The sequence below is a fragment of the Microplitis mediator genome, chromosome 1, assembly GCF_029852145.1.
Source record: "Microplitis mediator isolate UGA2020A chromosome 1, iyMicMedi2.1, whole genome shotgun sequence".
Lineage (NCBI taxonomy): Eukaryota > Metazoa > Arthropoda > Insecta > Hymenoptera > Braconidae > Microplitis > Microplitis mediator.
This window is the reverse complement of record NC_079969.1, coordinates 11,593,753-11,616,115: the sequence shown is the minus strand read 5'-3', so window position 1 is coordinate 11,616,115 and position 22,363 is coordinate 11,593,753. Positions and strand designations below refer to the sequence as shown.

The 22,363-nt window shown below is 30.4% G+C and overlaps 3 protein-coding genes across 4 annotated transcripts; 2 read left to right on the top strand and 1 right to left on the bottom strand.

The window, feature by feature from the left end:
* The first annotated feature begins 593 nt into the window (after positions 1 to 593).
* On the top strand, positions 594 to 1,412 carry LOC130675939 (uncharacterized). Its single transcript, XM_057481872.1, has 2 exons — positions 594 to 951; positions 1,046 to 1,412. The coding sequence occupies exons 1-2, from the start codon at positions 615 to 617 to the stop codon at positions 1,243 to 1,245; spliced, it is 537 nt and encodes a 178-aa protein (XP_057337855.1). The 5' UTR covers positions 594 to 614; the 3' UTR covers positions 1,246 to 1,412.
* Positions 1,413 to 3,498: 2,086 nt separating this feature from the next.
* LOC130665248 (paraplegin) lies at positions 3,499 to 8,545 on the top strand. Its single transcript, XM_057465576.1, has 4 exons — positions 3,499 to 3,742; positions 3,833 to 4,120; positions 5,886 to 7,574; positions 8,234 to 8,545. Exons 1-4 carry the CDS (start codon positions 3,578 to 3,580, stop codon positions 8,402 to 8,404), a joined length of 2,313 nt encoding a protein of 770 aa, XP_057321559.1. The 5' UTR covers positions 3,499 to 3,577; the 3' UTR covers positions 8,405 to 8,545.
* Positions 8,546 to 8,579: 34 nt separating this feature from the next.
* On the bottom strand, positions 8,580 to 13,949 carry LOC130665232 (exonuclease mut-7 homolog). Of its 2 annotated transcripts, none has more exons than XM_057465564.1 (7): positions 13,705 to 13,949; positions 13,268 to 13,449; positions 13,047 to 13,187; positions 12,781 to 12,965; positions 11,114 to 12,715; positions 10,856 to 11,052; positions 8,580 to 10,782 (listed from the first exon to the last, which is right to left on the bottom strand). In XM_057465564.1, exons 2-7 carry the CDS (start codon positions 13,407 to 13,409, stop codon positions 10,491 to 10,493), a joined length of 2,559 nt encoding a protein of 852 aa, XP_057321547.1. In that variant the 5' UTR covers positions 13,410 to 13,449; positions 13,705 to 13,949; the 3' UTR covers positions 8,580 to 10,490. The 2 variants fall into 2 exon arrangements, with proteins under 2 accessions (XP_057321547.1, XP_057321540.1); XM_057465557.1 differs by having other exon boundaries at positions 13,268 to 13,435.
* Positions 13,950 to 22,363: the final 8,414 nt, after the last annotated feature.

Sequence of the window (22,363 nt, the reverse complement as noted above, 5' to 3'; positions counted from 1 at the left end):
AAGCACTTTTCTTTACTAACGCATCCATGTAAACATCAATGAGCAATTGGCCTGAAATGCTATTCATTGATGGTACTTACAAATTGTTTAATTTAGGATTTACTCTATATTTAATAATGGTTCAGACTGGTAGTGGAAGAGGTAAAATTGTCGGAGCAGCAGTACTTGAATTTGAAACAGCTGATAATATAAAATGGGTCGCCAAAAATTTCCGTGAGTTGAATGAAGAAGCTTGTAAAAAAACAACTTGCATAATGACAGATAAAGATCTAACTGAAAGGACTGCTTTCACGGAAATTTTTCCTGATGCTCGATTTTTATTTGGTTTTTTCTATACTTTGAAGACTTTCGATAGACAAATTAAATCTATGAAACTTAACAAGGAAAAATGAGTGTTGAGTTTTGGATTACTCAGAAATTTAGCCTACGCTGAATCGAAAAAAAATTACGATAATTTATACCAGGAATTGGTAAATTATTGTAAATTATTTTAATTGTAACTGGCATAGCATTTATGATGAATGGACAAAGTTTTCAATGGCAGCATTGAATTATGGAAATAATACTAATAATATTGTTGAAAGTACAAATAAACAAATTATGATGTTACTCAAATGGCAGGTGATGTTAAATATCCAACACTGTCGATGGTTAAACCATTGTTATATGATATTACTAATGGCTTAAAGAAAAGTGAATTTAATTATGAAGATGAAGCTGAAGTAGGAAGAGTATTCGCGGATACCATTTTGAATAATCTCGAGGTTAGGTTCTCAGAGGTAGAAGATAATATTGTGTTTAAAAAAAGTACTTATTTAAATCCTAGATACAAAATTTACTTTTATAATGAAGACGAGGTAAAGGTTATTGAAGAGGCCATTAAGACAGAAATTATGCAGTTTTTAATGAATGACGACGATTCTGAAGAACGATCTCCTCTTACTAGAGAACGTAAGTATTTGCAATATCTTACTCACATTCATTCGTTTTAATATCGCCTCATTTCTATGTAAACCTCGTTACTACATTTTTTTGTAAATTTCAGCTATCGGAAAACAATATTTTGATTTTTGGAGTTTCATGAAGAAACCAGCGGTTGATATTCGAGACAAAAATTTACACGATTTGCGGAAAGAAATTTCGCAAGAAATGTCATATTATGTTAACTCTGAACTTATAAATCCTCATAGAGATCCTCTTTTACGGTGGCAAGAGGAGAATAATAACAGAATCAATTATATATGAGTGCATCAGGCTATCTCGGCTTTTCGACAGTAGAACACCCTCAACGCTTTCACGCTCGAGGTGTACAATAAACATCCTCGATTGTCAACAATGGCAAGAAGATATTTGGCTATAACCTGCACTTCTGCTAAGAGTGAGAGACTATTTTCAACAGCTGAGATATCGTCACGGACAAACGTACGTCATTGTCACCTGATTCAGTGTCCTATTTATTATTTTTAAACAAAAGTTTGTAATTTAATAAATTTGGATTTCTAATGGAACATCTTCTGCTTCAAATATCCTCTATCTTTATTCAGATTAAGTAACACTGTGAGTCATAGATTTATCTATGAATTGTATTTTTAATATTTTAAATGAAAATGCTATCAGTTGTTTGTAAAGTACTTAAAATGTTCAGAGTGACGAATCCCACGTGTAAACGTTTAAAAATTTGAAAATTATCTGTAAAATTGACGAATAGTTCGAAAATTCTAAAATTATTTATCAATTTACGAATTATTTGTAAATTTTCGAATAATGACGAAAAAATTTTCTACAGAAACAATTTTTTTTTTCTAAACTAAAATGAATTTGAAAAATTTATTAATTAAAGCTCTTTTAGGTCAGTACAATAAAAAAAAATTCGCGAAGTGTTTAACAGTTTAATATAAATTCATTGAAATGTTAAAACTCCGGACAGGAGTGAATTGGGAGTGAAATAAAATCCACTTCACTCCGAGATCACTCGGCTAAAAAAAAAACTCACAATTTCCCCGCAAGAAAAAAAAATTTTTTTGTAATAGAATTTTTCATACAATCTATCACTAGAAGTATATTTCTATACTATCTTTGTGTATTCATCAGGAATTCATCCGGAATTCATATTTGTGTCAAAATATGACTTCCACGTGATATTCAGCGGATCACCTGCGAAATACCGCAACTTTTTTATACGGGTTATTCACGTACGTTTCTGCGTAAAATAGCATCCTAGCCATCATTGAACTTTTTTTTTTTTAGGGCATTCGCGGACAGTAACTCCCAATTTTTAAAAATATGCAATGACTTTCAATTGTTATAACCGTATTAAAATTTAATTAATTGATAAAAAAAAATCGAAACATTAATTGAAAAAAGGGGGCACTGCCTGAGAATGGATTTAATAATATATACGACATTGTTTTTTTGTTAAATTTAGAACAAATGACAGTCAAATGATTTTTCACTGTATTCGTGGTAGATCTAGATAGATAGACATTGTTAATGCTGAAACCTGCTGCCCGGATTTGCCGACAATTTCACAGCAAAAGTTGAAAAGAAAAATTTGCTGTTAATTTTTCTTCAATTTAGAGGTAACTTTTTACGATAAAAAAATATCGGTGATGTTAATTCTTACCATTTCAGAAGGTAAGCAAATTTATACATAAAAATGTCTGCAATTTCAGGGTAGAAAAATACTTGACAATTATTCAAGTCAAATTAACAATAAGTTGACATAAAATCGACAACTTTTTTCTAGTCAACTTTTGCAGTAAATTTGCATTCTAATTCGGGCATTAAATTTACGTCAAATTGTAGAGGAAGTTGCATACAAATTGTCATAAAAAACGGAAAAGTTTGAAGTTGACGGAGATTTGACGAAAAATTCAAGGAAACTTTTGCTAAAGCAAACTGTGCTATTAGGGTAATGACAAGTTTCTGGCAAGCCTTGGCTGGATAATACTTGCGTGCAAGTTGATGCAAATCTACTGTTGTCATCTGAATGTAATTTGACAGAAAAACTTGCCGTCAATTTGTAGTAAAACTTTCAACCAATTTAACGTCATTGTCTGACAGTAACACTTGTAGTCAAATTGAATTCAAGTTACAGACAATTTACTGTCAACTTAAAGGTAACTGCTTGCTCTCCAACACTTTCCTTTAAATTGGCTTTAGAATATACGGCAGTAGGTTGAAGTTAACTTGTGGATAAGGTGGCTATCAGAGCAGTTATCAGGGGAGCTTCAATCACTTACTTGATTGACTGTAGAAAACGAAGTTTATTTCTTTAGTAATTGACAGCAAAAAACGTTTGTTATGCATTTCGATATCAGTTAATAAAAAGCATAAAAAGTATAAATTTCGGCTTATACTTACACTCATTGTTATAAATAAAAATAATTTCATCATTTAGTGTAATGTAGTAAATTAAATAGTTACTAAATAATATGTTTGTGTGCTACAGTTGATAAATATATGACATTATAAAAAAAGTTATTAAAATATTAAGTAAACTATTAAAAAAAAAAAAATAATGATCAGCTCATAACCTGACTTTTAACTTTTTTTAAAAAATAAAAAATAAATTACAATGCAAAATTTATCAAAATCATCTTGTCGGCATTTACTTTTGCCGAAATATCTCATAAGTTCAGTTATACATCTTAGAAGTAAAGAAAAAAAAATTTTAAATCGTAGATTTTTTAAATTTTGGAATGAATCAGCTCGTAATATTTTTCCATCATTCTCGTCTAATGTAAATTATTCAATACATGAATTTTATTATTAAACTATTTTAATTTAATTCTGTATGATATTAAATAATGAATGTATTTTTTCTCTTCAGGATTTATATAAAATTTCTAGGGAATGCAGTTCAATGTGTTATTGTATATTCTCACAAAATCTTTACAACAAACAATCGGAGATTACTAAATTATTAGAAAAAAAATTTAGTACATCTTCATCTAGTAATGGCAGGCCATCATCTGATGATTCTTCGAAAGATTCCTCGAAAGATAAACCGCCGAATAAGGGTGACGAAAGAGCTGCATTTATTAAGCTCATTCTTATTTCATTATTTATTTATGGAGTTTTTATTTATCCAATGCAAAGAATGGCTTATAAAATTGAGGTACTTTCATAATATTCTTCTCTCACTCTCTCTTTTTACTTTTAAACAATACCCTCGTGGTTTTATGTTTAAATGCGATACTGTTTAAATGCAGTAATGATTAAGTACAAATAAAGTAGATTTTATTGAGTTTATGAATTTTATAAAATGATTGAAAAAATATTAAATTGTGAAGAAAAATGGAAAACTCGAATTATATCCATCGCTTGAATAAATCGATTAATGTTTTTTATTGATGAAAAAAACCTGGTAACTGCTAGACTCTAACCCGGTTCTTTTCGATTCTAAGTCTCTGCTGCTATCCCTGGTGGAACTTTTTCGAACTTTTCTCTGAAAAAGTCTTTAGAACTTTGAAAAAATTTTTATAATTTTAGAACTGAGTTTTTCAGAGAAAATTCCGAAAAATATCCACCAGGGATCCACTGTGCTTGCCCACGTACATTATCGCGTAAGAATAAATAGTAAGGTAAGAGACCTAGTACCCGATCATTCGATGTATTTGTATATATATTGAGGTGTTTCATATTTAGAAGATATTTTTTTTTTCTGTTCTACCTGAAAAACTAACAATTTATAGAACGAAAAAAATATTCCCACATGAAAAAAAATTCAAAGTCAATTAGGGGCTTAGCGCATCGAAAAATTCGATTTCCCATTTAAATAACATGGGAAAAAAAATTTTTTTTAGTTTAGAATTTTTTACCTCGGCAATAGCTCCTTGTACGAATAAGCCCAGTATACATTTTTGTAGGGAAATTAACGCTCTACAAAAAAGTGTCGTATCATTTTTTGATAAATCCATCTGTTCAAAAGTTATTGGACCTCGAAGTCAAAATACAAGAGTATATTTTAAGATCTTTTTACTTTTCCGGTGAAACTATCGGACTTATCACAAAATGTTATGAAATCTTTTTTGTAAACAATTTTATTTCCTACAAATTATCTTGAATAAATTTTTTTCAAATTATGCATTGTTTTCTAGTTATTTCCATTTCAATGCCAAGCTCTTAAAATCGATCAGAAAACTTTTTTAGGAGCTTGGTATTAAAACGGAAATAACTAGAAAACAATGCAGAATTTAAAAAAAAATTATCAAAAATAATGTGTAGGAAATAAAATTGTCTACAAAAAAGATTTCATGACATTTTGTGATAAGTCCGATAGTTTCACTGGAAAAGTAAAAAGATCTCGAAATATACTCTATCTTGACTTCGAGCTCCAATAACTTTCGAACATATGGATTTATCAAAAAATGATAAGACACTTTTTTTTTTGTAGAGCGTTAAATTCCCTACAAAAATGTATGCTGGACTTAATCGTACAATGAGCCATTACCAAGGTAAAAAACTCCAAACTAAAAAAATTTTTTTTTCCCATGTTATTTAAATGGAAAATCGAATTTTTCAATGCGCTAAGCCCCTAATTGACTTTGAATTTTTTTTCAAGCGGGAACATTTTCTTTGTTCTATAAAATGTTAGTTTTTCAGGTAGGACAGAAAAAAAAAAAAAAATATCGCCTAAATATGAAACACCTTAATAAATATATTTACTTAATTCTACTATATATAGATACAAAAATACACGAGTGATCGGGTACCAGGTCTCTTACCTTATATTTAGTAAAATACCAAAGAAAAATAAAATAAATTATAAACCTCGCAATGTCAATTACACTGTAAAAATAGCATTTTATCAAAACCGTGAGGGTATAAATGAATTTAATGATTATATTGGTTTAATTATCGTTTTTATTTATATTTATTAGGAGTCACCATTCGTTTCGTGGAATGAATTTGTTCACAAAATGTTAGCAAAAGGTGAAGTTCAAGAATTAATTATAAAACCAGAAATGGACTGGGTGACAATAGTTTTGTACGACGGTGCGATAATTAATGGAAAACGTAGTAATCTTCGTACGTATCAGATGATTGTAGCAGATGCAACACGTTTAGAAGAAAAACTACGTGAAGCTGAAAATGCACTTGGAATAAAAGCTGGTGATGGAGTACCGATAGTTTATGAGCGTGTAAATGAAAATACTGCTTTCTTTATTATGCTCGCTGTTGCAGTGGGTGTATTGATAGCAATAAGTAAATCTGGGAATAAAGCTGGTTCAATATCAAAAGATTTATTTGGTGGAATGACACGAGCTAAATTTACTCTAGTTGATCCATTGACTGGTGGAGGTAAAGGAGTTAGATTTGCAGATGTTGCTGGTTTGAAAGAGGCTAAAATTGAAATAATGGAATTTGTTGATTATTTAAAACGCCCAGAACATTATAAAACACTTGGTGCTAAAGTTCCTAAGGGTGCTTTATTACTTGGACCACCTGGATGCGGTAAAACGATGCTAGCAAAAGCCGTAGCTACAGAAGCAAATGTTCCCTTTTTATCTATGAATGGTTCTGAATTTATTGAAATGATCGGAGGTTTAGGAGCTGCAAGAGTTAGAGATCTTTTTAAAGAAGCTCGTAAAAGATCACCGAGTATTTTATACATTGATGAAATTGATGCTATTGGAAAGAAACGATCTGGTGGAACTGATAGATCAATGACCAATGAATCAGATCAAACTTTAAATCAATTACTTGTTGAAATGGACGGAATGGCAACCAAAGAAGGAGTTATTGTTTTAGCATCGACTAATCGTGCTGAAGTACTAGATAAAGCTCTATTACGACCTGGACGTTTCGACCGACATATTTTAATTGATCTTCCAACGCTTCCCGAGAGAAAAGAAATTTTTGAAAGACATCTCAGTACTATTGTTCTTGAAAAAAAACCACAAGTTTATTCATCCCGACTTGCACAGCTTACTCCAGGATTTAGTGGTGCTGACATCGCTAATGTTTGTAATGAAGCAGCTTTACATGCTGCTAGATTCAAAAAAAAGTTTATTGATGCTAGTGATTTATCTTATGCAATTGATCGAGTTCTTTGTGGTCCAGAAAAAAAAAATCATGGGGTGTCACCAGCTGAAAAAGAAATTGTAGCTTATCATGAAGCAGGGCATGCATTAGTTGCTTGGTTATTAGAAAGTACAGAAGCTCTATTAAAAGTAACAATTAAACCCCGAACAAAAGGAGCTTTAGGCTTCGCTCAGTATACACCAACAGAGCGAAGAAATTACAGTAAGGAAGAATTATTTGAAATGATGTGTGTCGCTTTGGGTGGTCGAGCTGCAGAAAGTATTATTTTCAATCAAATAACAACTGGTGCGCAAAATGATTTAGAAAAAGTTACTAAAATTGCATACACTCAAGTAAGACAGTTTGGGATGAGTGAGAAAGTCGGTTTGGTTTCATTTTCCGAAGAAGAAACTGGATTGGACACAAAAAAACCATACAGTAAAAAATTAGCAAATTTAATGGATCTAGAAGCAAGACAGTTAGTGGCCAAAGCTTATCAAAATACTGAAAAGTTATTAAAAAATAACGCAGATAAATTAGAAAAAGTAAGTGTTTCTTTTCTTTTTTTTTTTTATCTCAATTCACTTACATAAACGTTGCAGCAATTAATGAAATTCATTAAGATTAGATACATTTTAATTTTTATATTCTGATGGCAAGACTTTTTGGTCAAAAAGTTGGTGTCAATTAATTGAGACCAAATTGCCGACTTTAACTTTGAAGTTGCAGCAGTCAGCTTGGCTATCAGGGTAGACTTATTAGAGTATTGAAGTGATTGATAAAACCTGACATGATTTTTAAACCAATCATACACGTAGATTATGAATTTTTTCGAAAAAGTGTGAAAAGTTTAAATGTTACTCGCCAACGATTTCTCTTAAACATTATAATATTATTTAGGTTTTGTAAAAGTCGGTAGAGTCTTTTTAGCTTAAAAGTTTTTAGGATCAATAGGTCCAGCTATTAAAAAGTTTTTAAATAAAATTTGACAAAAATTTTAGTTTTAAAAAAATTCAAAATCTATTTAATCTCTCCCTATCTACCCAGGACACACGCACCCACTCAGGTATAATCATAAAAATGACCGAACTGATTCTATAGGATCTCAAAACATGGAAATTTTCTCAAGGGATTAGGGATTAAATTAATAAAACTGATATTTATCAACTTGTAAAAAATTAATGAATATAAATTTTTTTTAAAGATTTCACAACAACTTTTGAAGCAAGAAACTCTAACATATGAAGAAGTTGAGGCTCTAATTGGACCACCGCCTTTTGGTAAGAAGAAAAAAGTTGATTTCATAGAATTTGATGTACCAACAGCAACAACAGTTGAAAATGCAGCAACTCCAGAAATACAAACAACATCGTAATTATTGTAAAATGATGAGTTATAATTTTTATTATGAAATTGGACATTTAAGTGCAGTTCGCATGTGTGATTTAAAATTGGTATATTTGTAAATTTAAAAATTTGAGAAAATAAATAAAATACGTTCTATATTAAATTGAAATTTATTTTTTACATTTTCATAATGTAATCTACAAAAAGTCATCTTAAATTTATAGCCGAGGATATTTTAATATTGATTTGAAGATTTGAATTTTTACTTATGACATATCACTGCTATTATTATTATTATTATTTCCTCGTAGAATTTTCCCACATCACAATAATTAAACTAGATAAAATACAATGACATATTACATCTTTTTTTTTTTTAATAGTTTGACTAAGTAAAAAACTTTATTCATTCTCTAAGCGTATACTTATTTGAATATTAAGTTAAGTCTAAATAATAATAAAAAAAGAAAAAAAAATTTATTTTAATTAAAAATTCGGTTTAATTATTCTAGTGAATAATTATAGTGAGATTTCAGAGATTAAGTAAAATGAATAAATCTTTAAGTATTTAGAGAAATAGTGTGAGGCTGCTAGCAACTTTTATAATAAGCTTATTCGATATCGAATACTGAATATCAATTATTACCACATTGCACTTATAACCTTATCTGAATAAGCTGAATAATCATTTGAAACATTCAAAATATCATATCATTAATCTCACAAGAAAAAAGACCTCACAGAGATCTGAAATAAGTTTTTTGTAACATTTGATTAGCTGTACCTGTGTACACAGCTAACATAAGATAAAAACATATAATATGTTTCAAGTAACAAAATATATCAATATATTTATATAATATATATTAACTAAACTAAGGCCCTATAAGATACTTAGATGTGGTTGATTTTTAATAACCACATTAATAGCGTTTACTATCTACTTATAGTAATAGTAAGATAAAAAAGTATAATCAACTAATCCGATATTATTTATATATTTTTAACAGTCAATAATAATTGGATAAATTAAATTACCTAATATAGAAAAGACATTAAGTTATGGTACGCGCTAAATATTTTTCTCCACCTTTATTGTAATAAATAATATATTTTGTGAATAGCTAATAATGTACCCGCAAAAGTATAGTTCAATTAGCGAGAGGTTGTCATCCGTGTTGCCATAAGCTAACATAAAATCAAATTGCTTTAGATAAAAAAAAAGATACCCGATTGTTCTTCATCTCTCGCTAATTTAACTATAGTTTGACAAGCTTTATCGTAGGACTACACGAAAAAAAAAAGAGATTTCAAAATTTAGTAATAATTATTATGTGGAAAGTAACCCGAAACCATTGATGGATCCGATAGCTTTTACTTTTGGCATAAGTAATAAATTACTATTTCATAAGTACAAGACTTAAATGCTTAGTATTTTTTTTTAAATTTACGATAGCGTACATTACTTATGGAATAGTAATTTTTAACTTTTGTCAAAAGTAAAAGTATAGAATTCAGTTAGTGGGTTTGTATTGGGTTACTTTCTACATGGTAATTTTTGCTTACTTTTTTTCCCCGTAAGCAAACGTGTTTGTGTTGCTTGTCGTCAAATAAATTTATCATATTATTTAGCTCTACTACTTTTATGTTGCGAATAGCTGTATAGTCAAATATTTTGAAAATTTGATATTCGCAGCTGAGAAAACTGCAAATGAAGTAAAAATGTATAGGTGTCATAATTAATGTCCGATATAGTTGATACTTATAGTTGAATTAAGTGACATGTCACCACATTGAATACGGATGTTTTGCTAGAGAGTAGAAGGTACGCGAATCCAATTCTCTCGCTTGTACCAGGTATTAATTATGATTATGGCACCCATGTAAAAATACATATTATTGAGAACAGTGACGAAAAAGATTTTAAAAAAATATGCAACCACGTTTTCGAACACCTGATTAGTTATTCACGATATATGCTGTAGATCAGAACATAAAAGAAAATAATTACACGAGCGGTCATACCATAACTAAGTTTTGAACTAACTCAGAATCGTTGAATAATTATTCTGCTATTACTTATTAATTTATTATTGAACACAAGCTGTTTTTGTTTATTTACGGACAATTAAGTCTTTTAAAGTACCATTTAAAGTAAGCTCAAAATGAGTACCGTCCCAATATACTTTACCACATCGTTCGCATATGAAAAACTGTGGAATTGTTTTACAAACAGATATAGGAACCTGGTCCACTTGAATCGGCTTATCATACTTTGTTTTACAATTTGATACATTTGGAGTTTCTACTGATAACAACCATGTACGAGTATTACTTCCATATTTAATGTCAGGATACTCAATATTGTCCTGACTTGAAGGATGATCATATTCACGTCCAAAAAACCTAATAAAAAAATTTTTGTTATTTTTAATTTAAAAATTTATTATTTACTTGTTTTGTTTTTTTTTTTTTTTACTTTTTATTAAGTTCCCACATTGTAGTATTAGAAATTTGAACAAATTCATCGCAATTGCAAATTTGGCAACGACTGAAAATATCATTTTCGGTAACAAAAATATTAAAATGTTGTAATACTTCTTTTAATTGCTCATCAGATTTATCACTTTTGACAATGTAATATTTTTCTGGTGGAAAACCAGCCAATTTTTCAAGCTAAATAAATGAAATGTAAATGAAAAAGTTATTTTATTAAAATGAGAAATAGAAACAATACCTTTTCTGGATTAGGATTATGTGTCAGAAATACTCTATGGTCTTGACGAGCCACTTTAATTGATCTATTAGCACCTCGATCATTTTCTAAATAAATACAATCACAGCCACACATTCTTAAAGGTCTCACTAAATTATCCAACACTGGATCACAAACAACTCTCCATTTGTGTACAAGAGTTTTTTTAAATTTAATTGTTGGCGCAGTCACAGCAGCAGCAGTAGCAGCAGAATTGAGATGATTATTTGTCGATTTTTTTTCAGTTTTTTTAGTATTTTTCTTTGGTGACATGCAAGATCGATATTGAAGTTCATAACAAATTTCTAGTAAAGGAATATTACGTTGATTACAAAGATCAATAAATATGTTATAAACTTCAATTAAACAGTAGGCATCTAAAGCAGCATAAGTGATTTGATCCTCACGCAATGGTCTTCTTCCCCAATTTGAAAATTGATCAGCTTTATTCAATCTACTTCCTAGACAAATTTCTACTAATTTGCTAAGACTTTCACCGGTAAAATTTTCATCTCCTTGATAAGGAAAAGTAAAATTATATTCTTTTACAAGTTTAACCCATAAATTATGAACATCTAAATAATTTGAAATGCCTTCTTTAGTATCAAACATCGCGGGTAAACATTCTTTGAACATCAAAATATCATGGGCTATTCCAAATCCAAGTTTTAAAATATTATTGTTACCGAATAATTGACTACCAAATTTTTCCCACAATTTTGTTTTTTCTGGTCCTATTTTGATAACATCCAAAATAAATATATTTTTTTCAGTAGCTATTTGTATTAATGCCAACTGATTTTTTTTCAAGACTTCGAAGCTCGGTTTCCACTCGGAATCAATTCCAACAACTCTGAATTCAGGTAATTCTTGGGTTATAAATTTTTCAAAGTCATCTGGATGATCTACAAGCTGGATAGAATCTCTTGGTATACGCAAAGAGTGATAATTTATTACACTCTGATGTAAATCTTCCCAATTATTATCAGTAGTATCCAAATTGGATACTGACCAAGGCCATTTATCTTTAGAAATATTAAATATTTGTATCCAGTATAAAGCTTCTTCGGGATCATATTGTGCAATCATTGTTACTAAATCAACTTTAAGATTATCGTCTACAAGTGATGTTTCACGTACCATTTCTCGCCAGCATTCAGAGCTTATACTTCCTTGTACAAAACGCTTGTAAATAAAAAATTGTAGTGTACCTTCTTCGCGTTTACGATGCAAATTAGGACAGATGTCTGGTGATAAATTGAATATTTTAACCAGACGTGTAACCAATTTAGTCATTGCGCGTGATTGCAATGTACACATTTTAATATCTGTGATATTATTAGATTCTATAAAACCATTCAATGTATCTTGCATTTTTTCCTTTGGCATAAGTATATTGTCTAGATATATAACTATTTTTTTTTGGATTTCTGGACAATTTACAAGAAAATCTTCAACTACTGTATTTTTATTTTGAAGAATCAAAGGTAATAATATTGATTCAGGATCTCCAAAGTGTTGTTGTAAATTTAACATCGTTGCATATTGAGCTACTTCTTTGTACTTTTTTTCATTCAGCATAATCTATAATAAAAATAAACAAAATTATAATTTATTTTTACGGATAAAAAATTAAAAAAATTTCCTACCTGTATAAGAGGCAAAAATATTTCTTTGTCAATTAAAAATTCATATGCATCTGATACTAATTTAACAAGTTGCATATTACGTTGCTTGCAAACACCTTTGAATGCCCCAATTTTCAATTCAGAACAAAGACATTCTTGATGTTCGTTTTTATTAACTGAGAGCCATTTTTGAAAGTCTTCAATAACTATTGGTAATTAAATTATTATTTAGAAAAAGTTAAAATTAATAAAAAAAATATTAAATATTTAAAAATTTTTCAAAGTACTTGTCATTGATATGGAAGATTTTGGTTTTATGTTATTAAAGTCTGCGGCATTAAATAAAATTCTGAGAGTACTCAAATACGGATTGGGAGCGGTATCAAAGTATTTATAGAGTACGTCAGTAACTGCTTTACTTTTTTTCCCTAAAATATACAATAAAAAATAAATATAATAATTCAACTATTGCAACATAATTTAAAAATGTTAAAGAAAAATTATTTACAATGATTCCAAATACTGTGTAATTGCTTAAGCCAATTACTTGTGGCTTCATCAATTGAAGTATAATAATCTAATTCTTTAGATTCTGTGTAATTAAGACTACCATATCCAGCTGGATATTGTTTATTTGCTTCTTCATTCATTATTGAAAAAATTATGTATTTTTATCCTATAAAAAAAAAACTACTTATATGTGAGTATGAATGCTGCAGATATCAGACAAATTTAAAATTATAAATAAGTAAAGTAAAGTAAAAATAATTAATCAAATTAAATTTTTAAAAAATTTTGAAATTAATAAGTGCATTTTTTGTAAATATTATTTTTTTAATCATTTCCTCTATTTATTTATAATTTTAAATTTGTTTGATGTCTGCTATATTTACACTCATACTTTTATTTTTATTTCGTAAATAAGAAAAAAAGTTAACAACTAACCTAACAAAAACAACATAAGAGAACTTAAATGTCACACTCGATTACGGAACAATAAAATTTTATTCAATAGTGAAAAACATTGAAGGAAAATAAATTATTTTCTTTTTTTTCTTAATGCTATATTGTTTAAAAAATATAATTGAAAAACGTCTTATTTGAACACTTCAAAACGACGATTATCGAAATCCTTAGATTTATTATAAAAAGAAATGAGAAACACAGTCGCACATAGGGGATGTACGGGAATCACTTAAATTACCACTTGTGAAAAGTCCCGGGTAGTGATGTAAAGCTGACCGTCAGGTCGTCTTTTGACCGTCACGTCACGGTCTCAAGACACCGTCAGCGGACCGTCTTGTGACCAAAACTCAAAATGACGGTCATTCCGCATCACTACTGAGCCAGTTGAGCTCAACCAACAGTCAAATTCACCGTAAATTTGACGTCAAATTAAAGCCGCTATTTGACGTATACGAGATATCAAAAATTGAGTAGCAAAATTTGACTGCAGTAGAAGCTCAAGTTAACCTACCCTAATAGTCACTTTAGCTTGAAATTGACAGTAATTTGATGTTGAAATTACCTGAAATCTGCTGCTCGAATTTGCTGACAATTTGACAGCAAAAGTTGAAAAGAAAAATATGCGGTTAATTTTTGCTCGATTTAGAGGTAAATTTTTTTTACTAGAAAAAAAAGTTGGAAATGTTCATTGTTACAGAAGGTAATTTATCAACAATTTTGTTCGATAAGACAGTATTTTTGATTATCATTCGAACGTTTGTAAGCTAGGATAACTAGATGGCGTTATTCGTACAAAAAGCACATTTTTTATCATAACCGGTGACCATGGCCGAGCGGTCTAAGGCGTAAGACCTAGGCCTCTCGAACTTGATCACTGGCCAGGCGTGGGTTCGAATCCCAGCGGTTGCCGAAAGAATTTTTCACACGAAGAGTGTGAGGTCTTTTCGGCCCTGAGGTTCATCCCGTCGTCGATCCATGAATTCGATCTGGTTTCAAAACTGAATTTGATTTGGTTGAGGCGTGAATTTGATTCTGATATGAATTCAACTTGATTGCCAAGATTGGGTATGTCCAAGGCCTTAATACATATGGGGCATTCCACGCCAAATCGACCACTTTTGAACCCGACCCCTTGAGATTAGGCTGAAAATTTTTTCTCTTTTTCTACCCCATCAAAAACGTTTCTCATAATTTTTTCAAATTTTTTCACCCAACCGAAAAAAAGTTATAAATATATTTGAAAAAAAGCCTTTTTTTTTTTTAAATAGCTATAACTTTTTCAAAATTCGACTGATCGGGACGTTTTTTTTTTTTTTTTAATTTTTGTTTTTAGATGTACTTTTGGAAAAAAAATACAAAAAAATTATTGCAACCTATCATCATTGTTTTTTTGTAGATTTTTAGAAAAAATCAAAAACTTTTCGATTTTTACCATTTTTGATTTTTTTTTTTTTATATCAAACTTTGACATTTTTTGCAGATCCTCAAATTTTTTCAGAGTGATGTTTTTTCGATTTATATTTTTTTTTCCAATTGAAAAAAAAATTTTTTATAACTAGCCTTATTTCTCATAACACCATGCTTAAAATTTTTGAGAGTGCTCAGAAAACTTTCAAATTTAGAAAAAAAAAATAAAAATAATAAATTTAAATGGTAATTCTCGAAATAATTTGAATTTTGTTCGAAAAATTAAGTTTAAAAATAGAAGGACCTTCTGAATAATTTTTTTGTATTTTTTTCTGAAAACTACGTTTAAAAACGAAGAAAGTGAAAAAAAATTATTCAGAAGGTCCTTCTATTTTTAAACTTGATTTTTCGAACAAAATTCAAATTATTTCGAGAATTACCATTTAAATTTATTATTTTTATTTTTTTTTCTAAATTTGAAAGTTTTCTGAGCACTCTCAAAAATTTTAAGCATAGTGTTATGAGAAATAAGGCTATTTATAAAAAATTTTTTTTTTCAATTGGAAAAAAAAAATATAGGGGAGGGTGGGGCAGAGCGGCCCCCATGGGGCAGAGCGGCCACCCTGAAATTTTGACCAAAAAAAATTTTTTTTTTTTTCGACTAATTACTATAAATCCGATATGTTTGCGCATTTTTACCCCTATGCATGATATTTGGGGCAAAATGGACAAGCCCAAAATTTTGAAAAAGTGATTTTTTCATATTTTTATCGTCAAATTAAAAAAAAATTATTATAATTCCACATTTCTAGCCCTACGCATAACACCTGGGGCAAAATGGACCAGCCGAAACTTCCGAAAAAATTATTTTTTCATATTTTTCGGCCGTTTCTCTATGTAAGAGGCAAATTTGGTCACTAAAAATTTATAAAAATTAAATTTTTTTTTTTAGTTGATAAATTTTTGAAATAAAGTAAAATTATAGAATTGATTTTTTTTTTTATTAAATAACAATTAGCAATTAAGGTAATCGAGAGTGAACGATTTTTTACGCTTTAAAAAATTTTTTTCGAGTAATATAAAACCAAAAATAGTTGTCAAGAGAAAGAAATACATTTTAATGATGAAAACAATTTAAAAAAAAAAAACACGAAAAAAAAAAATTTTTTTTATCACTTTTTGAAGGGGGGCCGCTCTGCCCCACAAAAAAAAATTTTTTTTTTCAAAATTTTGGCAAAATGTCCACAAATTTGTTCGAAATAGGACAAAAGTAAAGTGATCTTATGGTTGAAAGCCACAAAAAATAATAATTGGCTTAGGGGGGCCGCTCTGCCCCACCCTCCCCTAAATCGAAAAAACATCACTCTGAAAAAATTTGAGGATCTGCAAAAAATGTCAAAGTTTGATATAAAAAAAAAAAATCAAAAATGGTAAAAATCGAAAAGTTTTTGATTTTTTCTAAAAATCTACAAAAAAACAATGATGATAGGTTGCAATAATTTTTTTGTATTTTTTTTCCAAAAGTACATCTAAAAACAAAAATTAAAAAAAAAAAAAAAACGTCCCGATCAGTCGAATTTTGAAAAAGTTATAGCTATTTAAAAAAAAAAAGGCTTTTTTTCAAATATATTTATAACTTTTTTTCGGTTGGGTGAAAAAATTTGAAAAAATTATGAGAAACGTTTTTGATGGGGTAGAAAAAGAGAAAAAATTTTCAGCCTAATCTCAAGGGGTCGGATTCAAAAGTGGTCGATTTGGCGTGGAATGCCCCATATATATAAATAGTGAAAATTCTACTTTTTACACAGTAGATTTAAAACATTACTTTTTAAAATCACTGGGTAAATGAGTGTATATGCACTAATTCCAAGTGGTCGACTTTTAGCTGTGGCAAATAGTGAATATATACTGTGAATTAGTGATAATTCATTATTTCAGGTTTAGAGAGTATAGAGCTTTTGGATGTACATTGAGCCTTAAAATCACCTAGCAACATAAACCTTTCCACCAATATGTGCAAAGTAACGGTAGATTCACTAAAAAACTATAAAAAGTCAACTTTTTGTACGTTTTTCAAATCGATGTTAAAGGTAAAAAAAAATTGCGACTAGTAATTGCTGAGATATCGATAATCAAACACAAAAAGATCCTTTTTCATTTGAAGGCTGATATCTCAGCGGTAAATTGTTGTACCAAGAAACAAAAAAAGCACATTGTAGCTAAATACATTTTCTAAACGAGCAATGAATTGGTTTTCTTGAAACGAAATTTCCCGGCCCCGTAGACCCAAAAAACAAAACCAACAAATTTAGAATATTTTTGTCTCGAGCCATTTCTTATTATTACGCAACAACTGTGCCCGGGAAAAAATCATCAGACCTGACCATGCCTATTCATGTATGATCAGGCCTGAAATTAGACCTGATCATACCTGTCCATGTCTGTTCGTGTCTGAAGCCTTAAATACGCTTAGACCTGATCATAACTGTCCATGCCTGTTCATGTCTGATCCAGTTTGATACATGGGATTAAATTTAACGTCTTAGTTATAATTAAATATAACTAACTTAGTTATAATTATATATAGCTAACGTAATTATAATTATATATAACTTATGTATAATTTCATATAACTATAAATTAATAATTAATAAATTAGATATAAAATGTTCTTGACTAAAAATCTATCATATATAAAATATAAAATTTTTTTGACCAAGAATCGTTCACGTATAAGATTTTTATTACTTGAAGTTCATACGAACATTACTTTTCAAGTCAATCTTTTAGGTCAACGGGTAGCGGGTCAAACTAAAATCAACGATCCGAGTTGTCTTAATAATTCCTTTGACATCAACAAAGCTGCTCGTGTTAATGATGAATTTCTGATCGGTGATCCAATAGACAAATTAAATGTCATCGGTGAATTCTACCAGTCAATAAATGCTCCAAGATATCTCAATGAAGGCTCCAGACACAAAGAGCTCGTTGACAAAGAAGCTGAGAATATCAAAACCCTACTGGACAGCAGAAGAGCTGCTGACACCACTCTTACAACTTTTTCGAGTAACAACAGTGCCCTGAACCCAACAACAGTAACTGAAGAAGAGCTCCCCTTTACGAATTACGCCCAACTGCACAGTATACTCAGGAAGCTGCCGAATAAAACCTCAAGTGGTCCAGACGAAATACCATTTATCATCCTCAAGCACCTGCCACCAAGACTTATCAGAGACCTGGTCATAATTTTCAATAACGCAATCAATTTTACCTACTTTCCTACTGCTTGGAAAAGTGCTAAGGTCCTGCCAATTCTAAAAAAGGATAAAGATCCTGGTAAGCCTACTAGCTATAGACCTATCAGTTTGACCTCAAATCTGGGCAAAGTATTTGAAATAGTTATAAACAACAATGTAGTTAAAGTCTGCCGTGACAAAAAAATAATGCATGATCATCAGTTCGGCTTCAGGGCAAAACACAGTACAACTCATGCTATCCATAAGATCCAGGATCTACTGGTGAATCACCTAAGTGAAAATCTCAGAGTAGCAGCTGCCCTAATAGACCTCGAGAAGGCCTTTGATTCAGTCTGGATCAACGGCCTAATATTTAGGCTAAAAAAATTCGGCTTTCCTCTCTGGCTAGTTCTACTGATTGTCGATATGATCCTGGGAAGAACCTTCCATATATGGGATGGCGTCAACCGCTCCAAAAAAACGTACAAAATCCTCGAAGGTCTTCAACAGGGTACGGTGAACTCACCAGTACTCTTTTGTATCTTCACGATGGCAATTCTGAATCTATTTGGACTAAATAAGGACCCTAAATTATTTGCTGTGGCGTATGCAGACGACCTAATAATTGGAATTGAAAGTAAAAACCCAGCAACCTTACAAAGCAACCTAAAAAACCTGGTAGATAAAATAAATACTTTCTACAGAACCTGGAATCTACGCTTGAACCCGGATAAATGCGAAACGATCGTCTTCAGACGCGTATCCAATCATTTAAGCAAAAAAGCAATGATACAGATAAAAGGCTTTCAAATATCCACACCATCCCCAAATACTGGCGAAGAAGTAATTATTCCACATAAAACTACTGTCAAATACCTAGGAGTCCATATAGACCATCTGCTGAGACTAAGAGACCACCCAGACATTCAACTGGCCAAGGCAAAGGCAGCATTCAAGGCGAACAGCAGAATTTTTCACAACAAGAACTTAACAAGGAGAGCAAAAATCATCTGCTACCTTCTTCTAGTCAGGCCGATCCTGACATATGCGGCTCCAATCTGGTGGAACACCAGTGCGGCAGTCATGGAAAACTTCCGCGTTTTTGAAAGGAAGTGTATCAGAACTTGCATCAGGGCCCACAGATCAGCAGAATCAAATTTCAACAAGTACATCAGCAACAAGGACATTTACAATATTGCCATGATTCCCAGAATAGACAATCACATCATCAAACTCATCAGAGACTATTTCAGTAAGTTACCGCAAATAAATAACACCGCTATCAATAATCTAGCCATCTTTAGTGAAGAAGATTTAAACAAACACAATGAAACTGGACTTCTCCCTCCTCAAGCATTCCTTCTGCTTGATCATAAAGGTATAATCCAGGATGAAAATAATGTACCAGTTATATATCACTGGAAGCGCCATAAAGCTCGAAAGAAAATTGAGTTCTCCGCTGATGACATTAAGAAAAGATGGTTTGATTTTAATTACTCAAGGGCACTCCCCTTGGTCGACAGTCTGGACGCTCACCGTCTGAGCGACAAGTATTGGTGGTTAACCGAGGAGTCAAGGCACCGCAAGGAGCTGAAAAGACGTCTACGTCGTGTTACTGCCTAATTGGTAGTGTTTTGTATATAGTGTATATAGTGTACATAGACTATTATTATCATTAATATTAAGGAAAAAAAAATTGTAACTAGTAAGTTAAAGTGGTTTATTTTAAGGGGATCGTCTTTTCCACTTATTTATATAAAAATAAAACTAAACAATGTGTGTTTGACTATAACAATTAAAATAAATAAAACTCAAAGAAGTACATAATTATAAACCTCACAAGAAATCAGTATTGGCCCTAAGCTGCTCCAATCAAGGAGACGAAGTGGCCAAAATATATTATTAATTCTTTTTTAATAAAAACATGTATGGCTAGTTTTTAAGTAAATTTTGCTGCCTGTAATATATTAAAAATTTGTATTTCCCTAATCGCAAATAAACTTCTTTATAAAAAAAAAAAAAAAGTAGCGGGTCAAACTTTCGAGTGCGAGGTTCACGGTTCAAATCCTGCACACGCCCGAATTTTTTTATTTGTTTTTATTTTTATAGAAATAATTATATACAATTGTATACAGTTATAGATAATTATATATAATTATATATACAGTAGAACCTCTATAACTCGAACTCCAAGGGAGAGGCATAAAAATTCGAGCTGTAGAGTTTTCGAGTTATAGAGGATTTCGAGTTAGGCAGCAGGAGCTGTCGAAATTGATGTGTATTGCATTGAATCCTAACTAAGTCTAAAGGTATGATAATTTTACAACCGCCAACAGAAAACCTGATGTCAGCTATAAATTCCATTACCATTTCGTAGAACTGGTAATCCTAATAAGATACTTACATACGGTAATAATTTTAAATTCGAGATAAAGAGGTACAAGTGTATGTATTCGAGTTATGGAGGGTAAAAATGAACAGAAATAGCTTGTAGGGACTCACTAATTATTTCGACTTATAGAGGCTAAAAATTTCGAGCAACAGAGGTTTTGGGGCTTGGAGGGAAGGGGATGGAACATTTCTTCGAGTTTAGGAGGTTTTCGACTTATCGAGGTTCGACTTACAAAGTTTCTACTGTATTTATAAAGGGCAATTTTTTTTTATCTATAATTATAATTTTTTTACCCGGATGGGCATGAACAGACATGAACATACCTGATCAGACCTGAACATGCCTGGCCAGGTCTGGTCAGAACCGGTCATTTTTCATGTCTGATCAGACCTGAAGACTTATGCCTGTTCATATCTGATCAGATCTGATCATTTTTTCCCGGGTGGTTAAAAAAATTATTTTACCAGAAGAACTTCAAACTAAAGATTTTAAGCTTCGAATTGCTTTTTTAATTTTTTTGATACGACCATTTTTCATGAAAGTACAGCCTTCCAAATATCACAAAAAATTTTGTGAATTTTTTTTGTTCCTTTAATTTTTTGGATAAGCGTATTTACAATCATGCAAAATTTCGAAGCATGTCTATAATGACGTATCAATTTACGGAACTTTGACATATTGCAAATGCTATCCATTTAAATGTTGACATCAATCGACTATCAGTTTTATTTAGATAGCTAATCTCTTTCTGTTAAATATTCAAAAATGTGACTGATTATTAACACTTATCAACTGATTACTACGTTGTATAAACAAATAAAGGTACTGTTTCTGATTTATCAAGACATAACTTGTAATGAAATAAGAAGAATTATTTTGGAGTCTTATGTGTTGGTTAATTTAACTATTTTCAGTTAAGACGTTTAACATTTGTTTTCATGTTTATTTTAGCCGATGTTTCATAATCTTTAATTTTTTTTTTTCTTTTGTATATACATTTAGGTGGTTCGTTTCAGAGCAATATTATTTTTTTTTCAAGGTCCTGACTCGAAATCTGGTAGAATATGTAGAAAATAAAATTTGGTCAAAATTTGAACCCTTAACTACTATTTTTAGAGGTCGCCAATTCATTTGCCAGTTTTCTCATTTAAATAACATACAAAAATCATGTTTTTACACGTTTTTTCACCGTAACCTGTGAACAAATTTTTTTTCTACCTAGATCATAATTTATTCTTATACACAGAAAAAAAGGATTTCTTGGCGCAAAAAATTTTTTCTTGTTCTAAGAAAATTTTTACTTGACCCAAGAAATTTTTGTATTATAAAGTGAAAACAAAACTTTTCTTGGAGTAAGATAAAATTTTCTTGGAACAAGAAAAAAATTTTTCAAGCGAGAAAAAAATTCTTGAGCCAAGAAAAATTTTTGTCTTCAATTCATAATACAAAATATTTCTTGCGCCAAGAAATTCTTTTTTTCTGTGTAGAGCATAAAATTCTCTAAATAAAAATATCTCACGAAAAAATTGTCTGACGAATATTTTTATTACGTAATTAGTCCTGAATGTGCTTTATATGAAAATTTATCTTTAATTGGATTCAA

Coding starts and splice junctions, on each gene's coding strand:
- LOC130675939 (XM_057481872.1), top strand. CDS start 615: ATGGCAGGTGATGTTAAATATCCAACACTGTCGATGGTTAAACCATTG. Junction 952..1,045: donor ATCTCCTCTTACTAGAGAAC/GTAAGTATTTGC, acceptor TGTAAATTTCAG/CTATCGGAAAACAATATTTT.
- LOC130665248 (XM_057465576.1), top strand. CDS start 3,578: ATGCAAAATTTATCAAAATCATCTTGTCGGCATTTACTTTTGCCGAAA. Junction 4,121..5,885: donor GAATGGCTTATAAAATTGAG/GTACTTTCATAA, acceptor TATATTTATTAG/GAGTCACCATTCGTTTCGTG. Junction 7,575..8,233: donor ACGCAGATAAATTAGAAAAA/GTAAGTGTTTCT, acceptor TTTTTTTTAAAG/ATTTCACAACAACTTTTGAA.
- LOC130665232 (XM_057465564.1), bottom strand. CDS start 13,409: ATGAATGAAGAAGCAAATAAACAATATCCAGCTGGATATGGTAGTCTT. Junction 12,966..13,046: donor ATCTTCCATATCAATGACAA/GTACTTTGAAAA, acceptor AATTACCAATAG/TTATTGAAGACTTTCAAAAA. Junction 12,716..12,780: donor TATTTTTGCCTCTTATACAG/GTAGGAAATTTT, acceptor TTTTTATTATAG/ATTATGCTGAATGAAAAAAA.